At 37.9% G+C, this 20,901-nt stretch overlaps 1 protein-coding gene across 3 annotated transcripts in view; it reads left to right on the top strand.

Annotated features, from left to right (window-relative positions):
• The window catches only part of TPK1 (thiamin pyrophosphokinase 1), a 305,419-nt gene that overhangs the window by 38,595 nt on the left and 245,923 nt on the right, over positions 1 to 20,901 (top strand). For all 3 annotated transcript variants that reach the window (XR_010605792.1, XM_065628899.1, XM_065628900.1), the window contains exon 2: positions 18,455 to 18,529. Coding sequence is in view for 2 of the 3 variants with exons in the window: in XM_065628899.1 (XP_065484971.1) it covers positions 18,455 to 18,529 (75 nt within the window). In the remaining variant the exon portion in view is untranslated. The remainder of the gene's footprint in view (positions 1 to 18,454; positions 18,530 to 20,901) is intronic.

The raw sequence follows: 20,901 nt of genomic DNA, 5'->3' as shown, positions 1-20,901 counted from the left end.
TGTTGACCTGTTTTTGATATCAGAGTATCACCATAGCAAAAAAAGGAAATAAGGGAAAACATGCTTTTCAAATATTTAAGAAATAAGAATGTGATGCATCTTCTAAAAAAGTAATATTTAGGGAGATTGAGAAAAAAGACCTTTGCATTATTTGGTATTAGGTGGTTCTTATAAGCCCATCAAATGCAGCTATTGGAGGTAGCTGCAGTGTATGAACACTCTTGTTGGTATTGATTATTCCAATAAGTTCAAAGATAATAAGACTGCATGCAGGAGGAACTTTTGGGATAGGATAAGCCTAAAAGTCAACACCCTGAGTGTCAAGGACAAGCTGGAAGAGAGACTGCAATATAAGAACTGCTTTGCTGAAGCTTTAGCTTCTGCTTTTGCCTTGTTGAAGGTGAAACACTTGTGTGTGCGCACTTCACCTCTGGAATTTCTTTCACTAAATTTCCTCCTAATGATCAAAACAGCCTGTTCCTTTACTGTGTGTCAGGAAAAATGGAATGAGAGTGTGGAGTGGGAGTTCTGTGTTGATTAATTACACAGATTTGTGCAGTTGGCACATGTGCTGAAATGGTGAAACCAACACAGAACTCCCACCTATGGGTGCAGGATTTCTGCAGAGGGCTCAAACTTAGCAAGTCATTTTGACACTGTGACAATCCTGGGGATGGGGCTGGGATTGTGCCCAATAAATTTAGGTTTGACAATACATGATAGTGCCAGTGAAATGTTTGTCTGGTTACCAGACATTTCACCAGCCATGACTCCCAGCTTGTGTGTATCGCTGTGCTTCCTGGGCCTGCAAAAGTCACACTAGTGCCAGCGAATGCTACATGCCGGCGCAGTGCCTGCTTAATTTTGAAAAGGTGCCTCAAATTTTGTAACCCTTGTTATTGCTTAATAACGGTCTCTCAAAATCTGTTGGTATTTGGTTATTTATTAATCACTGCAGTTAAGAGTGTTTACATGTGTTAATGTTCTTTAAAAATGTTCTTAAAAGAAAAAGTTAATGGTCCCTCAGTTTAATCTGATTTAAACTGTTTATCATTTTGCTTCTAGGCATATGTATTTTTTCCATTAGTACTACTACTGTTTGCCATAGTCAGACTGCCATAAGTGGGACATGTTGCATTGCCAGTGGTTCCTTTTGTGCATAGCAGTCTGTGATTATTAAAGAAAGTTTCTTTAAATACAGGATTTGACTTTTTTATTAGACCTAAAGGCTATTAAGTTTTAAATGCCATTTGTTTTTCATTAAAAAGGCTTTTCTGTTTTAAATCCTTGACTTATTTTTATTAGAAAAGTAATATGCAGCTTTTTTTTTTTTTTTTTCATTTATCGGTGCTTAATCCATCAGCTAAATACAGAGCTATAATCCTGTATGGCAGAGTATGTCTTGCTCTGTGTGTGTGTGCACATGTGTATGTGCGTGGATATTTTTATGCTTCCATAGTTTTTTATTTTTCTCCATTGACTTCCTCTGCTTCCTCTAAATTTGTCCTGGTGCAGAAATTATGAACGTTGATTAAAGACTTACTTATATTCATATGCAGAACTGGAAAACCCACGTGGTCCTGAGGAGACTAGTGCTCACCCTTCTTTTCTTTCATTCTGTCTATATTTAGAGATGCTCTTTGTGCTTTTGAAAAGAAAAGCTTTTTATTTTATATATTTTCCTCTGTTCATCTACATTTAGTCACAGTGCTGCCTCCTGTTTCAAAATCAGACAGGTGAACCATCTGCTGGAGGCATATGAGTGTTCTAGGGATCAAACCTACAATTTATCAGCAGTACCCTTGTTAGGCGTTGTCATATTAGTCAATAATGATCTCAGTTGTGGCTTTAGGGAGGAAGTGGAAGGTGGCATAAGAAGCCCAAAAGCTGTTAAGCTGAAAGTAATGTGTATTCCCAGTAGGTCTTGTTGACAGGATTTGGTTGTAGTGCAGTTATAGTGGAGCAGAAGCAAAAGTTCTTAACCACAAAAGTGCACTAAAAAAGCAGATTGCAACTTCTGCAGCTTCTCATTTCTGGTGAATTTTTTATGTGGGGTGCAAGGCTCCCACACAACCTCCTCCCTAACCTTATGAATCTCATTAAAGGAGACGTTCCCAGGTCAGAAACTGTGTAATGCCCTGGCTTGGGAGAGAAGGGGCCATGGGCAGTGCTCTAGGGGCTGGCAAAGGGCTGGTAATTGAGATCTCCTTATTTCAAGGTTCACTCGCCATGGCACGCTGCAGAACTGACCAAGAGATCTTGATGCTGGTTGTCAAACTAAATGTGTTTGATACGACCCAAAGATTTCATTCTTGCCTGTTGCCATCATCAGCATGCATTCATGTGTTTAATACTGGCTAATTGTGCTTGTAGGCAGTGACTGTTAGGGATAACTGTGTAAAGAAGCAGTGTTGCAATCTCCAAAGACACATCATAGCAGTTATCGCACTGGGCGTGAATTAGTGTGAATACATTATGGATTTGTGCCTTGTCACAAAATGGTCGCACAAAGAGAGAGGTGATGCTGTCCTGAAATATACTACAAAAATCACGGTGGGTTTTTCAGCTGTTAATTTTTTTCTGACTAATTTGAACAGGATTTTCTGTGCTTACATGAAGTGTAAGAGAATGAAAAAAACTCTTCTGTTGTGCCAGTTAAATTATTTAATGGTCCTTTTGACTTTTTGCTTATGAATTATGAATTACAAAATCTCTCAGGGGTGTCAACCTCTGTAGCAAAATCTTGAATTACTAGAGCTCCTGTTTGGCCTCTTCTGATCTTTATCTGACAGATTGGGCTTGGAAAAGTAGTTTGATCTGTCTATTTCATACTCGTATTCTGTATAAAATTTACTAAAGTATTACTGAAGTAAAAACAATTAAGATTTTTGTTGGTTTTGACAGTTCACTTTTGTTTATGCTTTTCTCATTTATGTACAAAATGGTTTGTCCATACAATTTTTACATGTACAGGCTACTACAGCTGAGAAAAATACAAGAAGCAGATTGATTTCAGCATCAACTATTGCCATTTAAAAAAAAAATACCAATTCTGAAAATAGTTAAGATCTCTGTGCATTTAAAGTTAAAAGTCTGCAAACATGTTTTTGGCTTAATTTCATAACCGTGGCTGCACTGTTGTGCTTTCTTGGCCAATTGATACTTGGGGAAAAAATTGCAGTAGTTTTGAAGCTGATAAGGGTGAGAGATTCTTTTGACTTTGTAGACCATCGTGGTTTAGGCCTGACCCTGAAAGTAAGCAGCTTTTTGAATAATAGATAATCGTTTAAAGGTTGCAACCTTGAAAATGTGGGAGTTTTTACGTTAGCCTTATGGGCCTGATTTTTATCGTTCCCGTAATTCTAAAAAAGAAAAATACCGTACCACTTCCTCATTTTTTAGCCTTTCATCCAGTGTGAAATTGGAAATGTTAGTTAAAGTTTAACCTAAGTGACCAAGTGATATTTGAGAATAAAAGACTCTAAAATAGTTCCAGTTAACAGAGAAGATGTACTCTTAATATTTTCCTGAATTCTTGGGCTTATCAAACACAGAAGTGCTTTCCATGACAAAATTTGAATCCTATAGGTAATGTTGCTGCCATGTGCAGGAGCTGTTGTCCAGAGGAGGAATTATATAGAGTAAGAAAAACTGTATTACAGGAAATTGGGGTGAGAGATTTTTTTGTCAACAAAAGAGGAGAAAAAATGTGATGATGGTTATTATGGAGTTCTCCTTATATAACTCCAGACTCCCCATTGCTATGTATCTTATTATTTCCTTTTTCTTCTGAAAAGGTACTATTTAATTTCTTTGCATATTTTTAAGCCTCAATACTGTAATGACCTCTGTGATGACCATCTCCTCAGTGGTCCAGAAAAGTGAATTTTAACCGACTAGATCAATGTTAGGCAGAAATTCTTCAGATCTGTGTCAAGAGTTTCTGGCCTGGACTGTTGTTCCCATGCAGAAACCCCCCAATTTCAGATGGACTATGTCTGGTTTTGCCCCAGTGGGTTTCAGTGTAGACTGGAGTTTACAGCTTAGCTGGCAAGAAAACCCCGGGGAGATAATTTCAGACTCTTAACTTATTCACTAGAGAACACTGCTTCTCATACAAATTGCTACAAATCTCTGTACTTAGGGAGGCCAACTGTGAAATGAGAATAATAATGCTTATGCACCTTTGTAAAGTGATTTCAAATCTACAAATGGAAATTTAAGTTCAAAGCATTATTATTAAACACATTTTCCAGATAGGGTAATGAAGAAGAGAGAGGCTTAACTCCTTTTCTTAGCATCTTTTCCCAAAATGTATTAGCTCGCTGGTCAGGGTGTATTTTCTGTGTCTCTGGATCTGATAAATAGCTGATGAAAGCCTTTTACAGATAATGTTTAGATACATAAATTATGCTTTTAGATATTCAGCTGTAATTTTGTCTATAAGTTGACCCAAATGTTGCTTAATACATAAAAAAGTGCTCATCAAGATAGAACCCATTTAAGTATTTAAGGAAACTTTTTTTGTAAGGAGATGGCTGTAGACTGACTATTAGTTGATCAGCAGTTCTATAAATCGAAGTAATCTGTTAGTCCATGGAGCTGAGGAAGAAAGCCAAAGGTTTTCTCACACAACTGTGTTACAAAAATCGTTAGATTAAGAAATAGTAATAAATGTGATACTGTTTTAATCACCCTTCTGTTTTTAAGCCTTTAGGATTTGTATTTGCAAAAGTAGCTTCTCAGCTGTAAAGGCCAGAAAATCTCTTTAAATGAATGAAAACTAATGGAAAGACTGCACGTCGGGCTTTTTTAACACTGAAAATGGGAAAATTCAACTGATTTTAAAATCTGTGAAATACTGTGCGGTTCAAGCCTTTGAAGAACTGTAAAAAGTTGCCTGTTAAATATCAGTTTCTTGTTGAAAAAAACAATGTGATTCAAGTTGCATTGGGTTTTGTGAATTGATCTCGTGCTCACTAGGACACTGATGTGGCAGAGGTTCTGGTGGCCGACATAAGTGCCATTAAAATGGAAACAAATGTGTAGTTCCCCTGGAATGGGTAAGATGGCTTAAAGGTTTAAATCTCAGCCTGCACTATGGTGTTATTTTGGTGGATTTTTAGGAGTGAGCCATTGGTCTCTGATCCTTTCAGACTGCATGTTAGAGTGCTGAATGTTAAAGATGTTTTTAAAGGGCAGCGGTTAATTGGTGGGCTCTTGATACTCCTTTCTCACTATCATTCCGCTTGAGGCTGTGAGGACATCTGGACAGCTGTGCACACTCAAAAGGCAAAATGACTTCAGAAAGAAAGAAAAAGAAGCTGGAGAGAAATGCAGTTCTCTGCAGAGTTTTTGAAGGATCACAAAAAGCTATGGTGAATTTGTATGGAATAAGAGTCTAAGCACTAGAATATGCATTGAGGTCCACTTTAGTCAAATAAAGCATAAGACATCAGGACGAAATTATTTTATGATGGTTTTTATATTCACTGCAGAAGAAGCAATAAAGATATTTACAATACAAAGTTGTGTGTAAGGAACCTAAATTAGGTCTCAGAAAGAGATATTGCTTATTTAAAAAGAGATGTTCGCTAAGGCAGTCATGTTACTTTTCTGCTGTATGGATTTATGGTTTTGAAATGGTTATGCCCCATAACTCTTAATTAAGCTTGACAGTTTTAGTATTGAAATTGAAGGAGCTGGTTGGAAAGACAGGCTGCAAACAAGGGCCTCTCTTAATGGTCCCAGAGCTTGTCTTTGTTTACAGGCTTTACTGTATTGTGGAGGAAGGAAGAGAGTAACAGTTATCTTTAATTATACATGATCTGCAGCATGTCAAAACAAGGGACTATAAACAAGGACAAGTGGCTTATAATAACTGCTTTTATTATAGACTTTGTGTAGTGACTAAACCTACCAAACCTTATTTGTGTGACAAGTATCTTATGGGAACAGATTGTCATAATGATTTGGTGGCTCTGCTTGTGTAAGTAGTCTACTTAAAGGTGTGCTGTGGGGGACCTATTTCTTGTGATCATGTATTTGCCGTATATGGTATCCTGTTCTACCAGAGTACAAAGTGATCCAAGTAATACTATCAGACCATTTACTTGCAAAGGGCTTTTCCAATCTTGTTTAAAAGTTAGATGAAGGATGAACAGCTCTCATTCCGAAGTTTTCACCATAAAGTAAATTTTTTATACCTCTGGAAGAAGCATCAATATTCTGGCAGAGTTTTATATTTGTTTCTGTATCACCCAGTACTTTTATTTCAAAATGGAAATGTTTGGCAGGTTCTTGATTTTTATGAAGCCCACCAAATAGCTCATCAGAGCTATTCAGTCCACAGAACTTTGATTTTAGGTCTTATTTTTCTGCCAGATGCAACACAATGACATATTGCAGAATAAAATCTGAAGAGGAGTCTCGTCCAGGTTACATAAAAATTCTTTACGTGGCTGATACTATAATGCAATTTTCATTGCCTTTGTAGTTTTTTAGCTTTATTCTTGTTTATTTTAGCTTGTTTTATCCAGATGTAGATTTATCTATTTATAAAATATATAGAAGTAGGTCTTAAAAAAATGTTTTGTTAAAAAAATAAGCCTGTAGTGGATATGAAGTTATAGGATATCCTAAAACAGGCAGCAGAACTAAGCTGCCTCCACTAGGTAAAAAATTAGCTCTAGAAATAACAAAGTGAAGCTCATGAAAACAAAATACATTATTTTAGAAATGAAATGTTTGTGAAAGATGTTGGCAAATTACAATCCTTTGCCTTTCCTTCCTATGTCTGTTAAAAGGACTCTCAGATAATAGTGAAAGACATTTTCTTCCTCATCAGTCTTTACCAAAAGATCACTCTGGGGGCCTAGACACCCTCCCACCACCACCACTGCTTACGTCAGCTGTTGTTCTGACCACTGTCAAAGCCCCTATTGCCCTTATGAACCTTCTGAGTGATACTCTGGACCTTGCATCAGACTCACTGCCTTCAAAGTACAAAAGAATCTACTTGGAGAGAACTGCAAGACTGGAAAGGTGGTATGGGCACGAACGTCGTCTCTGGCATCCAGCCTGAAGAGACTGGAAGTGTTACAGAACCTACTCGTCTCAGCATGGTTTTTCATCAAAGCATGAGGTGAAATCCTGTGAGTTAATGGGAGTTTTCTCATCAATCTCACACATTGTGTCTGAGGAGTAAATAATTGATGATTGCAGAGATCACTTATAATTTACGCAACTCTCTTAAACTTAGTGAACCTTCTAAATACGAAAAACAACCAACTCCAAAGTCCATGGTAGCGTGGTTGAATGCCATATGCAGTTAAAGAACTGCTTAATTAGTACACAAGAGTTCAGGACAGTGAGAGATACTGTATTTCCTTTGGATGGCTGAATGGAAATAGAGAAACAGAAGTTTGTGAAGTTATCCAAGCTAGAATTTGGCCAGAGGCCATCTGTGGTTTGTAATGTTTGTTTTAAGATCAAGCTGAGAAGCAGAAAGGAACTTTTGTTTTTTAGTATTGGCTCATTTGCTGGATAGGAGTGGGGTCTTCCTGCAGTCACATAATGCCGGATTTCCTGTTTCTGAAAATGGGACGTTACTGTCTGCACTTGCAAGATTATACTGGAGTTTAGCTCTTGGGCTATTCAGCAGATGGACATATGACTTTTAGCCACAGTGTACTTGTCTTGAGCGTGGTAGTTAGACTGTGTATATAGGTCAGAGGGAGAGTTTGGTGTATATGAAGAGTACAATCCATCAGAGTAAGTGTACTAAGAAGGAATCAGGCTGAGCTTGTCAGTGGGAATGCTGTGAGCAGCAGGAAGAATGAAGCATCTAAAATCCTCCTCTGTTGGATTTAGACACCTTACACTGTGCTGCAGAGGGTTATTTCCTCCTTTTGTGACTCCAGGTGCCAAATCTTGTCAAGATAGTGAGAGAACTACTCTTCTCACCTGAAAAATATCTTACAAAACCAGAGGTTGCACTTTTCTCTGAAAGCACGTCGCACGTTAGGAAGGAGGTAACAGCGGGTATATAATGTTCTTGTAATACCATGGTGAAGTAATTGGAGGATTTATTCAAGGTGTGAAAGAGAGGTTTGGATGGCTAAATGCTGGAGAACTGTATCCAGATCAGTGGATTACAGAGTCGGGCTTCCATATATTCCTCCTGTTTAACTGTTTTATGAAAATAAATCAATTTATTTATTTAACTTTTGGAGCAGGGAGGGAAGGATCTGCTTCCCTGAGGGAAATGCCATGTCTGGGGAGGAGAGCACGGTCTTGACTGAAGCAGGATTTGGATGTGAATTCCTTCTGACAGAGAAGGGACCCAAACGTGGGTCATCAACCTCCTGAGGGAATGCTCCAGCTATTAATCTGTGCTGATAAAAGGTAGAGCTCCTTCTCAGTTTTTAAAAAGGAGATGGCTGACGCTGTGAAGCTAGATCTATTAGTTATGCTCTGAGAACAGGTACTTCAAACTTGCCCTTCAAATGAGATCAGCAGTGAAATGTCTAGTTGGTGGATAGCAGTGGTGTTCTGAGATCAAAGGAGGCATCAGGTTGTGTCAGCCTCCTGAACTCCAGATGTGCCTAGGTGCGGATAGAAATCAGACTTCTACGTGTGTAGGAAATGTTAATGCCAATAACTGAGATGTCAGTGGAGTTCTTGGTGACAGCAGAGCAGGGAATTTGAGTGCTGAGCAGTCATGCACTTATGCATTCACGTGGCTCTTATTCTTTGGTCAGCACTCTAATATGTAAATCATTAGCTATCAAATTTTGTTAAACCTATAGAAAATACCCGAAGAAATCCGTTCACCATCAGTAAGTGAAATCAGTTGGCGTTATACTGTTTGCAGAGCTGAATGTTTACCGTGGGCATTGGTGCTTTATACTAATTTTCCCACAGAGACTACTGAATAACACCATCTGCCTCCTGTGCCTTGTGATCCCTTGAAGTCACCTTAACTCAGACAGTGTGCAGATTGAGCTGATGATAATGGCCAAAGTTCTCAAGACAGCCAGGGAGTTCGTGTGCCTGTTTGTATCCCTAGAAACAGAGACATCCCAGATAGCAAATATTGTTAGCATGATGTGTTCGGACAATGTGGTGCTGAGTGTTTTTTTAAATGCAAGGAGGACATTATATTAGACCTAGCTATTAATCAGCTAGAAAGTTAGCGAACTCTCTTCGGTTTTCTTTTAACATTGGAACTTACTTGAATAGTAATAGTAGTTTTAGGGGTACTGAAGAGGTTGGTCAGCTCAGCGTTCCTAAAGTTTCTCTAAAGTTAAGAAATGTTTCTGTCTTTTTGAGGAAAAAAGGCTAAAACTAGAAATTGATGTTTTACAGTAATTTGTGTTCATTTTTCAGCCTGAAGATCAAAAGGTAATTTCGTAGATTCTCTCTTCATTTTCACTTTGTAGATTTAAGCTCCAATCCTAATGCTTGGTGCCTAGAAATTTTAAACAGAAAAGTTAAATTTTCCATAATACTATCAGTATTTTATAGCAAGCCTGTATGTCTAATTCTTATCTTTAAGAGCTTCCAGTTGGTATTGAACTAAGAAGGTGTAAAATGGGTACTGTCTCAGAAGATGACTTGCCTGTGAATAACAAAGCAAAGTATTTAGCATATTTATTTTTTTAAAAGGTAGTTGCAGCGAAATTCACACACTTTTAAACTTTATCTAAAATATGAAAGGTCATGTCAGATTCTACAACCTTGGAGACTAGACTTCCTATTCTACAGAAAGTTGTCACTCCTGCCATTTTATTCCCTGTTCATCTCTTAAGCCTCAGCTGGCTCTTTTTTCTATGCCACAAGATGAAATATATCTGACTGATCTCCTTACCCCTTATGTGTCTATGCCTATATCAGAAATCTCTTTCCTTTTAGGATTGCTGGGCAATTTGAGTCCAACCAGTAGTCTTGAAAACTGGAAGAGTATAACTGATGAGTTAATAACATTTCAGCTAAAAAAGAAAAAATCCTACTGCTTCCAGCTAACTCTGAACTTTGTTGTGCTCAGGTTGAAATGAAAGTCCTGTTTACACAAAGTGCAGAATAATGAATGGGTGCTCCAGCAACATCTCTGGAGACGAGCAACAAGGGTGTGAGGTAAACCAAGCCAAAGGCCTTGCAATAGAAAATAGTGCATAGGTCATTGTGTCTACCCAAGAGCCCATTAGGGTTTATGTACCTTGCTGCCTCCCCAAAGTGACCATTTACTTTGATCAGTTTATTTTGAAACGAGAATTGGTAATGGGGCACAAGCATCATTTCCATGTATATGATTGTAAGTAGTGTGCTTGCTATGATTTATATTTAAATAGTTCTCATGATTCAGTTCAGTCGAATGTTGCCCTGGGAAGTCGAATCCTGCCATGAAGTTTCTTTGTGATGCTGGACAAGTTACGTAAAACTGAGAATTCACTGCTGGGAACTGTGTGATCTTATTCTGCTTGACCAGACTGAGGTATTTGACACATAAAGAGCAGAAGTCCCAAGCACTCAGAAATGGAGCTAGAAACTATAGGAGTTTGTATAAAAATAAATGTCCCATCACATATTGAGATGCATTCCTCGCGGTCTCCAGACGAGTACCAGAATTAATTGAGAAGTTCTCATTGTAAGGCTTAGCACCCTTCTAGGATCAGCAGTTGTCAATAATGTAGGTGAGTTATCCCGTGTGTATGGCCATGTTTGTGACTTATTGTGAAAAATTAGTTGTTTTGAATTCAGGCATGTAAATTCTTGCAGAGGTGTCTTGAGTGTTCCACATTGCAGCTTTTCAATAAGACTGCACAAATCCCCCTTTCTTTCTATCCCTCTTGCTGGAATTTGCCTGGAGAATTAAGAGCTGTAAAATATTTAAAAATCAATAGAATTTACATGAAAAAATGAACACTAAAATGCATTGACAGGGATAACACTGCATTTGCACAAAAAGAAGCTGGGTATCCATATTTGATTTATTCATGCAAGAATTTTGAGAACATGTTTGTAAGGTCTATGATCCTTTTGCATAATTTGTGTTGGTTTATTATTGGAGTTGTCACTCTTATGAGGAAAATTAAATGTCTTGTTTGGAGGCTTGGGATTCAGTGTAGTAAAACGCAGCTACACAATGTTTTATAAGTAGTGGCTATAATTAATACAATAGTCCAAGCTTAACTGTTTCTCTGAATTAAAGCTGACAACTACCTTGTTAGCAAGAGCACAAATGTAGGGAGTGGATTTTACTGACTGACTTGGAAGAAGTTTTTTCATTTTCAAAGCAGCAGTTCTGCAGGAGTTGCGAAACTTTTTAAACATGAAGCATTTACATTTCAGAGAGTTGATTTGGACTGCATAAGTTTGAAATTACTCTTTTTAGATTCCCTGGTATGGCAGCAGAGCACTGGGTTTCCTGGTGAAGGGAATTGCTGCTGGGGGAAAACTTAGTTCAGAAAAGAGAACAGCAGAATGAGGACTGGTTTTATATGAGGTGCACTATTTTTTCAGTACAAAGTGAGGTTTTATTCTGAACAGTAACCTTAAAAAGTACTATCTTAGGGTATGATGTTAAGTGCTTTTCCGGGAATTTATAGTGAAGATAAGCTAAAATTTTGGGTTAACATTCACCCCCAAACCTTCCCTACAGAGCAGATACAAGTGTCAGGTTGCCTCTTAAGTATAACAACCTAAAGACAGAGTCAATTTTGATGAGTGTAAGATTAGAAAAATCTTTTGTTCCTTTAAGTTAAGCTAATCTTGTGGCATTAGTTGTCTCAGTTTGGTAAAGGCATTGTTTAAAAGAAAAAAAAATTATAAGCCAAAACCCATGTGCCTGTTGGTATATTTACATTAGTGTTTTATTTTCCATCAATAATATGCTTTTGAAGCAAGTCTCCTGCCTATTTACTGTGCTTTGCTTTACATTGCAGAGTGGGTTTGGAATTTGTAGGCCAATTTCCTTTTGGATGAAACTTTAAAATGTGCTCCAGGAGTGCTCACAATGCTCTCCTACTGCTAATGGGTATTTAGTCTACAGGACCAGACTAGATCGAACCTGAACTAGCCTCCCTCCCTCCTTTTCTTCCCAAAACAAGCACAGTGTGAATATCATACCTTCAGCATCAACAGTTTTTCTCTATACACTCAATTTTCTTGTGCCATGCTATTTGCTAATGTAGGCATAGATAGTGCTCGTAGTCAGTGAGTTACCAAAGACATTCATTAAGAAAACCAGAATCTTGTCCTGGAGGCAGAAGTCAACTTTCAAGAATAATTGATACATTGGCAAGTTAATTGCCTATTAGGAACTGCATCTGAACATCAGGTAGGAAACTACATGTAGTGTTGTTCCAATGTCTGTAAAACAAAAACCGAACAAAAAAACCACAATGAAGAAACCCTTTCAGGAAATGGGGGATGGTCCATAGTCTGATAGACTCATTCTCCTTAGTTTTTGTCTAATCAAACATTTACTTCATTTCTGATGGGGAGGCTGTTCCAGCTGAGTATGTTTGGTAAGTGGATGGGAGCTTTTAAAACAAGCCCTGAATGAAATGGTCCATTTCAATAAGCTGGCAAGCATGTCTGCAGAAACTAACAAGTAGTTCTTCCCAGAGCATCAGTTTTGGACTTAACACTTGGGCACAGGTGCTTACTTGGCAGAATATGATGTAGATTTGATGCTGATCCCTCAGACTCCTTTAGTTTAGTTTTAAAATCCCACATTCTCTGTGTTTAGGTAACATCTGTGTATGTGCCAAGCATCTGTTTGCTTTTCCATGAAGACAAGGCTGAAAAAAAAAGCAAACAACAATATATAGTCTTTCATTTAGTGGAAACTCTATTCGGTGTTTTGGATTTTTTTCTTTTTTTTTTTTTTCAAGTGATAGATGGAACAAACTGCCCATTAGGACTGCAGGGAGAATGCTGATGAATGTCAAAGAAACAGCTAGTTGTGGTGCTACAACTAATGCAGCAAAATGAAAGATGTTTTACCAATAAACTTTTTGAGCTTGTTGTGAGCATTTAGAATACTTTTCTTTGTATTCAATGCTACAATGATTTTCTGCCTTTGGAGGCAGCAAAAGATACCATTTTAGGATCCTTTCTGCTTCACTGATGTAAAACCAGGATACCTCAAGTGTAATCAGTGGCATTTTTCTACATTGAACCTTCATTTAAATAAGAATGAGGGCAACTTTAATAGAGCATTTTTCTTTAAATAGCTATGTTCCTATTTTAAGGGATATCAGTATGAAAAACCTCTTTCCTTAGCCGTTTGTTTAAAATTGTTCATTCTAGTTCATTACAATAATGTTGGGTTTTTTTCCTGATGTCATAATTCATACCTTTATAAGATCACTTGTTAATTTTCCTGTGTTAGTGACATCTGGTTCACCAATAGCAGAATTTCCCATTCCAGCTTTTGTTTGACTTAGTAATGCTTAGGACTACATTCGATCCAATTTTTTTCAATCCGCACAGGATGTTAAGAAAAATTTTGAAGTAAAATCTGATATTTTCTGATTTTTTTTGTTAGATTGTATTTCAATTATATAGGAGAGTTTAATGTATTAATTAAAGACAAACAAACAGACAAACCAAAACAAAACCAATAAACAAAAAACCAACACCAAAACTGAATGCCAAGCCAACAGCCTAGCAAGTCGCTTCAGTAATTTTGCTGTGGTGGTCTGTAGCAATAGCCTTACCTGTCCTCATGAAGTTCTGCATGAACATTATTTTGTTATATTTGCTGGTTTAATGTACTGATTTCTTTAGGGTATGTTATGATAGGCTCCCACTAAATATAACTTAAATGGCATTATTAGAATCACAATTGCAATGCTAATTCTTCTTCAACAGAAGAAACTTCAACTGCCATATGAAGGGCTGCCTCAGCCTGTTGCTCCTCTGTCTTTTATCAGCATCACCGTTTCAGAATTGTGGAAAAAAGTCTTGTCCCTTCCCACATATTCTGACATTTAACTAGGCAGTGACTGTTCATTTTTAAAAATCTGGGAGACAGGAACTTCCTGAGTGTTGGTACTGGAAACCAAGTAGCTTTTTTAATTTTTTTTTTTTTTTTAATCCTGGAAAGTAAACTGATATGAGAGCAGCAACATGAGCAGGAAGAAATTTTCAGTGGGTTCATGCAGAGTTTTTCTCTCTCAGAAGCTCCTTGTTTATTTGGATTCCCACCTATGTGATCAGGAATTCAGCTCTCAGTTTTCTAGATTAAATTAGTATTTTGCTAACGGCAAAATCCCTCTGCCCTCATACTACCTGTGCTAAACTTGCCCCTTTGTGGACGACCCTTGCTAGATTATTGGACAGGAAAAGAGTGGCTCCTACTCAGGGAAGCAGTAAAGCATGAATAATTTTGCATAGCAGAAGTGCCTTTTTGTGGCTGAAGCTCTAACTTTGGAGTCACACTTTGTTAGCACCTTGAGGCATGCCGGTATCTTAGCGCAGCGTGTGCCCCCATCGTGTGTTACCGCTTATGTTGTTTCACAAAGGCTGGGAATAGCAGTGATCTTGTTTGAAAGAAATGAAAGATTTTTCCCCTTGGAAAATCCAATAGCCAGGATCTTCACAGTATGTGGAATAACTTCTAGTGATATTATTCTAACACTGAAGGGAAACAAAGGCTTATATTGCTTTATTGTCTACCAGAGTAAAGGTTGTATTTAAAATTATATATGCCTTTTGAATATGCTTTGTGACAGACATACCGCCTGAAGACTGGCATGTGACAAGGAGAAATCAACAAAAAATGTATAATGATATGATAAATATTTATAGAATAGCTAGATGGGTGTAATATGACAGGTAGAAGCCAATAAGGCTTTTAGCCATTGTGTGCTCCAAAATATATTAAAACTCTTCTGAGTTAAAATGGGGTAAAAAGAGATTGCATAGGCTGTCAGAGATGTTCAGAAGTCCTTTCTAAGCAGTCATGAGAAAAGGTTCATTAAAGAAGTGTGGCTAAATAAAAGTTGGAAAGCAAAGAAGGGAAAAAGTTTTCAGAAAGGACAAGGTTATTCACTGGTGGTCCCAGGAGGACTTGTAGGGATTGCTGGCTGATTTGCAACCTAGAAAAGCAAGGAAACAGTTCTCTGTTTTTCCAGCAGGATTGAAATGATCCAGCGTTATTCCAAGATTAGGAATTTTCCTCATCTGCTAAAAGTTTTGGGGGTTTTTTTAGTGTATTTTTGCATATAACTGGCTGTTGGCGTAGACGTGCATCTGTTAATACATACATCTGTAAACTATGCCTGTGACACTGCAAGGTTTATAAGCTGCAAATAGGAAAAACAGCAGGTAAGACTGGACTTGAACAAATTTGGTTCCCTAAATGCACATAAAAATTTCCTATAGTCGTCCTTCTATCCTCCTATCCTGTAGAAATTAAGCATTACTGTGCAGCTCATTTCTCTACAAGAGGACTTGCATTGTGAGACTGGGCTCCATTCATTCTCTGTGTTGGTGTAAACATCAAGAATAAGATGGAGGTTTTGTATGGAGGAATTTGTTATTTTCTGCCTGTGCTGCAGATGGCTGAATTTGCTCAGTCTGCAAAAGCTGCGAGAAAAGTACATAATGAAAGAGAAAATTATACTAAAAATGGAAGAAACTATGCAAGAGACAAACTTGTTCTGCCTCCAACAAAAGGCCAACAAAAGCTTCTTCAGTGGAAATATCCATATCCGGGGACAAGTTCTTTTCGCTACTGAATTCTTGCTTACAGAATTCTCTTTCCCATTAGTCCAAACAGAGCGCAATTTTGTTAATGGTTGGGTCAGGGTGCTAATTATCTTTGTGAAAAATGGATGGGGAGACAGTCCAGGAGATAGATGCTTCCTAATTTGTTAAGGGCTTTTAACGATAAATGGCCTTGAAGTAGATTTGTTTTCAAATGAATAGCCAGTAGAGTGCTCAGAGCAGTGGCACAGGGAGCTCTCATCAGTTTTTCTCAAAGTGATGGATGTTGCATATTCTGTCCGTTGACATAGTCTTTGCCATCAGAAGTCCCAATTTATTAAAAGTTTTTAGGGCAATGGTTGTAAATTATTGCAGCCGAATTTTATTACTGTTTTACATCTACCGAGGACTCAGCCCTTTGTGCAGTTTTATATTAACTCACTGAGCACCATTAAATATTGACATTTGGGCTCATTTTCATAGCATTAATCATTGCATTTTCTCATGTATTAATTGCAGTGGTCTGAAATGTCTGGAACATTAACTTTTATAAAAGCAGGAGAAACAGTAATTTCCATTTCTCCGTTTTTTTTTCAACCCATAACTGTGCTTAAAAAAAAAACCCCAAACCCCCACAAAAACCCCCGCAAACAAAACAATAAAAAAAATTGCACACAAACAAGCAAAACACAGAAACTCCCTCCTAATCGTGTGTGCAGGAGGCATCTACCTCTGCTTCTTTGCAACAACTGAACAGGAGCCAGCAGCTCTTGGAAGGTGTCATGTCTGAAAATCAGCCTCTGAAATCTTGGTGTGGACACCTACAGCCAGGCCTTGGCTTCAAAACCAGATCTTAATGTATAGCGAGTCCTCCTGATATGCAAAAAAAAGAAAAAGCTAAAAATCTACTGCATTTTTATATGCTGATATGGCTTTAGAGTCTAAAACAGACACAGAAATGCCTTTTGTGATTCACCAGCAGGAATACGTTAACAGCACCCGTGTCTATTTGTATTATCGTATCAGTAAAAGAACCTCTGATGTTTGCTGGCTCTCTTCAGTGGAGGGCACCACTAGGTGACTGTGTTTAATATAAGGAGTTGGCAGCCTTTCTCACTTAACCATCATTAGGAGATCTGCTGCTGAGGTCCTGTTTTGCGAGGCAGCTGGAAATTGGCACTTAGTTTGAATGTATTGTTTTCTACCTTTCTCTTAAAGTTCAAGGACAATGCTAAACTGTTCAGACTAAGCAAAGAAAAAGGTTTTTCTCACTCTGCTTTGTTTACTTGATCCTCCGACCTCTCCATTCTTTTCTAAGTAAATTTATTCCTCTATATATACATCAGTTAAATGGAAGTGTGGACCATGTCAGCAAAGATGCAAGTGGAAAACATGATGGAAGGTATTTGAAAGCACCACCCAGAAGGTAGCAGTGATAAACGTAGAATTTTTACTGGAGTAAAAATTATCTAGATCTTCAGTAGTGTTTCTCTTGATGCTTACAAAGGAGGACGATACTGTTATTTCTGTTTTGGGGAACTGAGGCATAGAGAAACCCTAAATCACTTGAAAGGTGAGATGCAGTATAGTGGTGTCCCAATCTCCTAACCCTCACTTCATGCTCCTAACCATGCCTTTAATTTGTTAATTTGAAGATTATCTCCTCCCTACTCCCACTCCTGCACCTTCAGAAGTTTCACCACCTGTATTTTCCCTGGTAATGCCATATGGCTTAAGCCACAGGTTCACCTGTAGCCTTCTGCCTCCTGCTATACTGGATCTGCTCAAAAGCCCAAAAGACTTTGTAGTGATAGAGGTTTCCTTTTTTTGGTTACAGTGGCTTCACATGACCAAATAATACTTCATTAACCTGATTGCCTAAGGATCTCAGGCTCCAGGGGAAACTTGTGTTCCTATATGATTGGCAAGATAATTAGAAAGTGAAATAATGCAAATCCCACCATAAGATTTATGTATTTACTCTTTGAAACCAAAGCATGTCATATCATAAATCCTTTTATTTTAAGGCTTTTATATTTGTAGGTTTATTATCGACCTTTACAATGGACATATTGCTAGGGCAGGAGGCTTTAGGAGCCCATTCAGACTGTTGGATCAGTTCAGGTTGCTGGTAAATCCACAGAGATTTTTAGTCTGCAATACCACCTAGATAATGCAGGCTAAAGTTTGCTTTTGCTTTTTAGTAGCTTTGATTTTAAGCTCCTTGGGTATGTCTTTGTAAAGCATCTACCACAATTAGAGCTTCTCATGATACAAAAATGTAGGCACAGAACTAACTAATGGCAGCAAGAGTTCTGCATCCACCAGGAGAGTGAAATATTGTATCTAGATTACAGACAGCTTCATACAGCCTTCCCTGTTAATAGAGGCCAGGGTGAAGCTAATATCAGTAAATGCTGCATCTAAGCAGAAGCAAGCGGGAGATTAAACGAGAGATCTATATAGTTGTGGGGTCCTGTTGAGTATAGCCTTCAGTGGGTAAAAGTCACTTCTAAATTAAAAGTTTAGCAAAACCCTACCAAGAAAAGGGCATCTAATGAAGTTCTGGCAGCTTTTCTATCAGAAAATGATGAAATCTAAGAAGCAGGGAAATTAGTGGAGTTGCTCTGAGGTAGTTGGACTAAAATTATTATGGCAAAAGCCAAACAAAGAAAATAAAGGGGAAAAAAAAAATCAATATTCTTGCTAATAAGAATCAACATTTATCTTACAGGAAACTTGAAGTTTTGCCTTCTGATTCTGAACCAGCCTTTCAACAAAGGTCATTTTCATTGCCTGTGGAGCAAAGGTAATAATAACTTACATACATTTTCATTTGCTTATTTACTTAGCTGCTACCCAGTTAATGTTTTTCATGTCTGTTGAATTGCAATGTAGCAATTTCCTTTTAACTAGAGCAACCTTCTGGTGAGGGTGTGAATCGGCAGAGTATGTCCCTTGTTGGTGAATGCTGCAAATGAGCTGATTACGCAAATTCTGCATCTCTGCATTGCTTATGTCAGTGGGAACTTTATGGACGGATCTGTGTAAGACTCAAGCTTTTCAGAGGCATCTTAGGAATGATCACTGTTTTGCTGACAAAGTGTAGTAGATCAATGGTGCATTAAGAGTCTGGAAGCAAGCATTCCTTTAAAGGTCATCAGTGAAATGTGTTAATTTTAATCAAAATATAATGAACCATGTAGATATTATGTTGTGAAAGTGGTGGGAATTTGCATCAGAAATACGCAAATCAGAGTTCACTGCCCCTTTGTTTTAATATGCACAGTGCTCATAATCATCTCTGCTATGATAGCTTCAGATTTACTTACATTTTGTGGAGATAGATCTATAAATCTTTACAAGCTTGGAGCTTTTAATTCCTCCAGTGCAGAAATGTAGTCCTTCAGAACCTTTCTGAAAAACCACAGGAACTGTCTCTAACTTGTTATCAGGCTGGGAACCTTGCAGAGAGATTCCTCTTAGCTGACTGGGGCAGATAGCACTATTCGATTTCACCATAGGCATAAGGACTGACAGGGGGTAGCTGTGCAGTTAAAAGGAATTAGAGTAAGGGATGAAGCAGGAAGGATGTATTCATATATTCATATAATTTAATTCCAGTAAACCTAAATTAGGTGCCTATATAGGCAGAGGAGTGAGAAAAGAAGGGAGAGACTTATGCAGGATGACTCAAAGCATCTCAATGCATACTGTACCCAAACAGGTATGTTCTCTTTCACCTGCAATATCAACAAGAAATGGCAGCAAGACATGCTCAGTGGAAGGGCTGTCAAGTGTATTTTCTAGATGTAATTCCACATATTTTTTGTTTTTAAAAGGTACACTAAAAGATATATTCTGTATTAAATAATGAAGGGAAGAAGGATAGGTATTTTCATCTTATTTCTTTGTCCCACCTTTCCTGTGTTTTGAGGATTGAGATTAAAAAAGAAACAGCAAACCAGACATGCACAGTTACTGAATGGCATGATTTTGCATCTTGTGGTACCTTGCATGTATTGCTTTTATGCTGTGTTCTGTTAGTCACACTTCACACACTGTCCTTTGGAATTTTACATCTTCCTCTTGCAATCAAACCTGTGCAGTGTGATGCTTGGAGCATGGAGTGCTTCTTGCTGTAACACAAATGGGCCCTTAACCATAGTGCTTCAGTGAAGGGTTGGGATAAGAAGCTGAATAAAATCAAGTAGACCACAGGCTGTCTTGCTTGAGACTCCCTCAATGAGTTCCTGTCCTCTGAGCATAACTGTGTTGAAAGAAATTACTGGTACTGTGGATAGTTTTTCAGAGTCTGTGAGAGATAGAAGCAGAGGTGCTATTTAAGCTAATAAGACTTTTGCTAGTACGTTAGTTCCACAAATAGGTGGATATTTTCTATCTAAGTAAAATGACAGAGGAGGAGGATGACATAGTGAATCTGAAATATTTTTTCTTCAGAACATCTCAGCTTCGGTAAAACTCAATGAATCCAGGACAAGGTTTTGGCAACACCTGACTGACAATCCTGGTGGACTACTGTAGGTATCAGTAATCTTGTGCCTCCTGGATCCTGCCTCTGAAGAAGTCTGAGCAAAGAGACAGTTGCAGGACTAGGAGAACCTGGGGTTTTTGGTATGTGAACTGAAAGAAGTTCTGAAAGAATGAAACATCCTTAGAAACAGTGCTTGATTACCAGCTGTGTATACCTGAGATTTCATAACGGAATGATGAGAAGGAAACAACGGGGCTGTTGATGCACAGATTATTGCCAGCTACACAAATTGGGGGGAAAAGGGAGAGAAAAGTATAGAGTTAAAAAAAAAAAAAAAAAATTGACTGACTTCTCTAAGTTCCAGAAATCTTGGGTGTTATACTGAATACAGAATGCTGAAATGTGTTATTTTCAAGTAGGTCGTGTCCTATCAAAATAACCTTTTTCATTAGCCCTGTCACTTTAGCATCAAGTGAAAATGAAGGTGTGATGTGATATGTCCCGAGTTTAAAAAAAAAAAAAATCACATGGAAGTGCGGCTATTCTAGGCTAAAATCATCCCAGGTGTAACTCCTCTTGACCTCAAGAAAAAGTGGTTGCAGCTAATTAACCTTTGTCTTATTACAGACTTGTATGAAATCTATTTTTACTGACATACTTTGGAAAGAACTATTTCAATATGTACA

Source organism: Caloenas nicobarica, chromosome 2 (genome assembly GCF_036013445.1).
Source record: "Caloenas nicobarica isolate bCalNic1 chromosome 2, bCalNic1.hap1, whole genome shotgun sequence".
Classification (NCBI taxonomy): domain Eukaryota; kingdom Metazoa; phylum Chordata; class Aves; order Columbiformes; family Columbidae; genus Caloenas; species Caloenas nicobarica.
The sequence above is the reverse complement of the archived record's forward strand: the minus strand, read 5'-3'. Positions and strand labels throughout refer to the sequence as shown.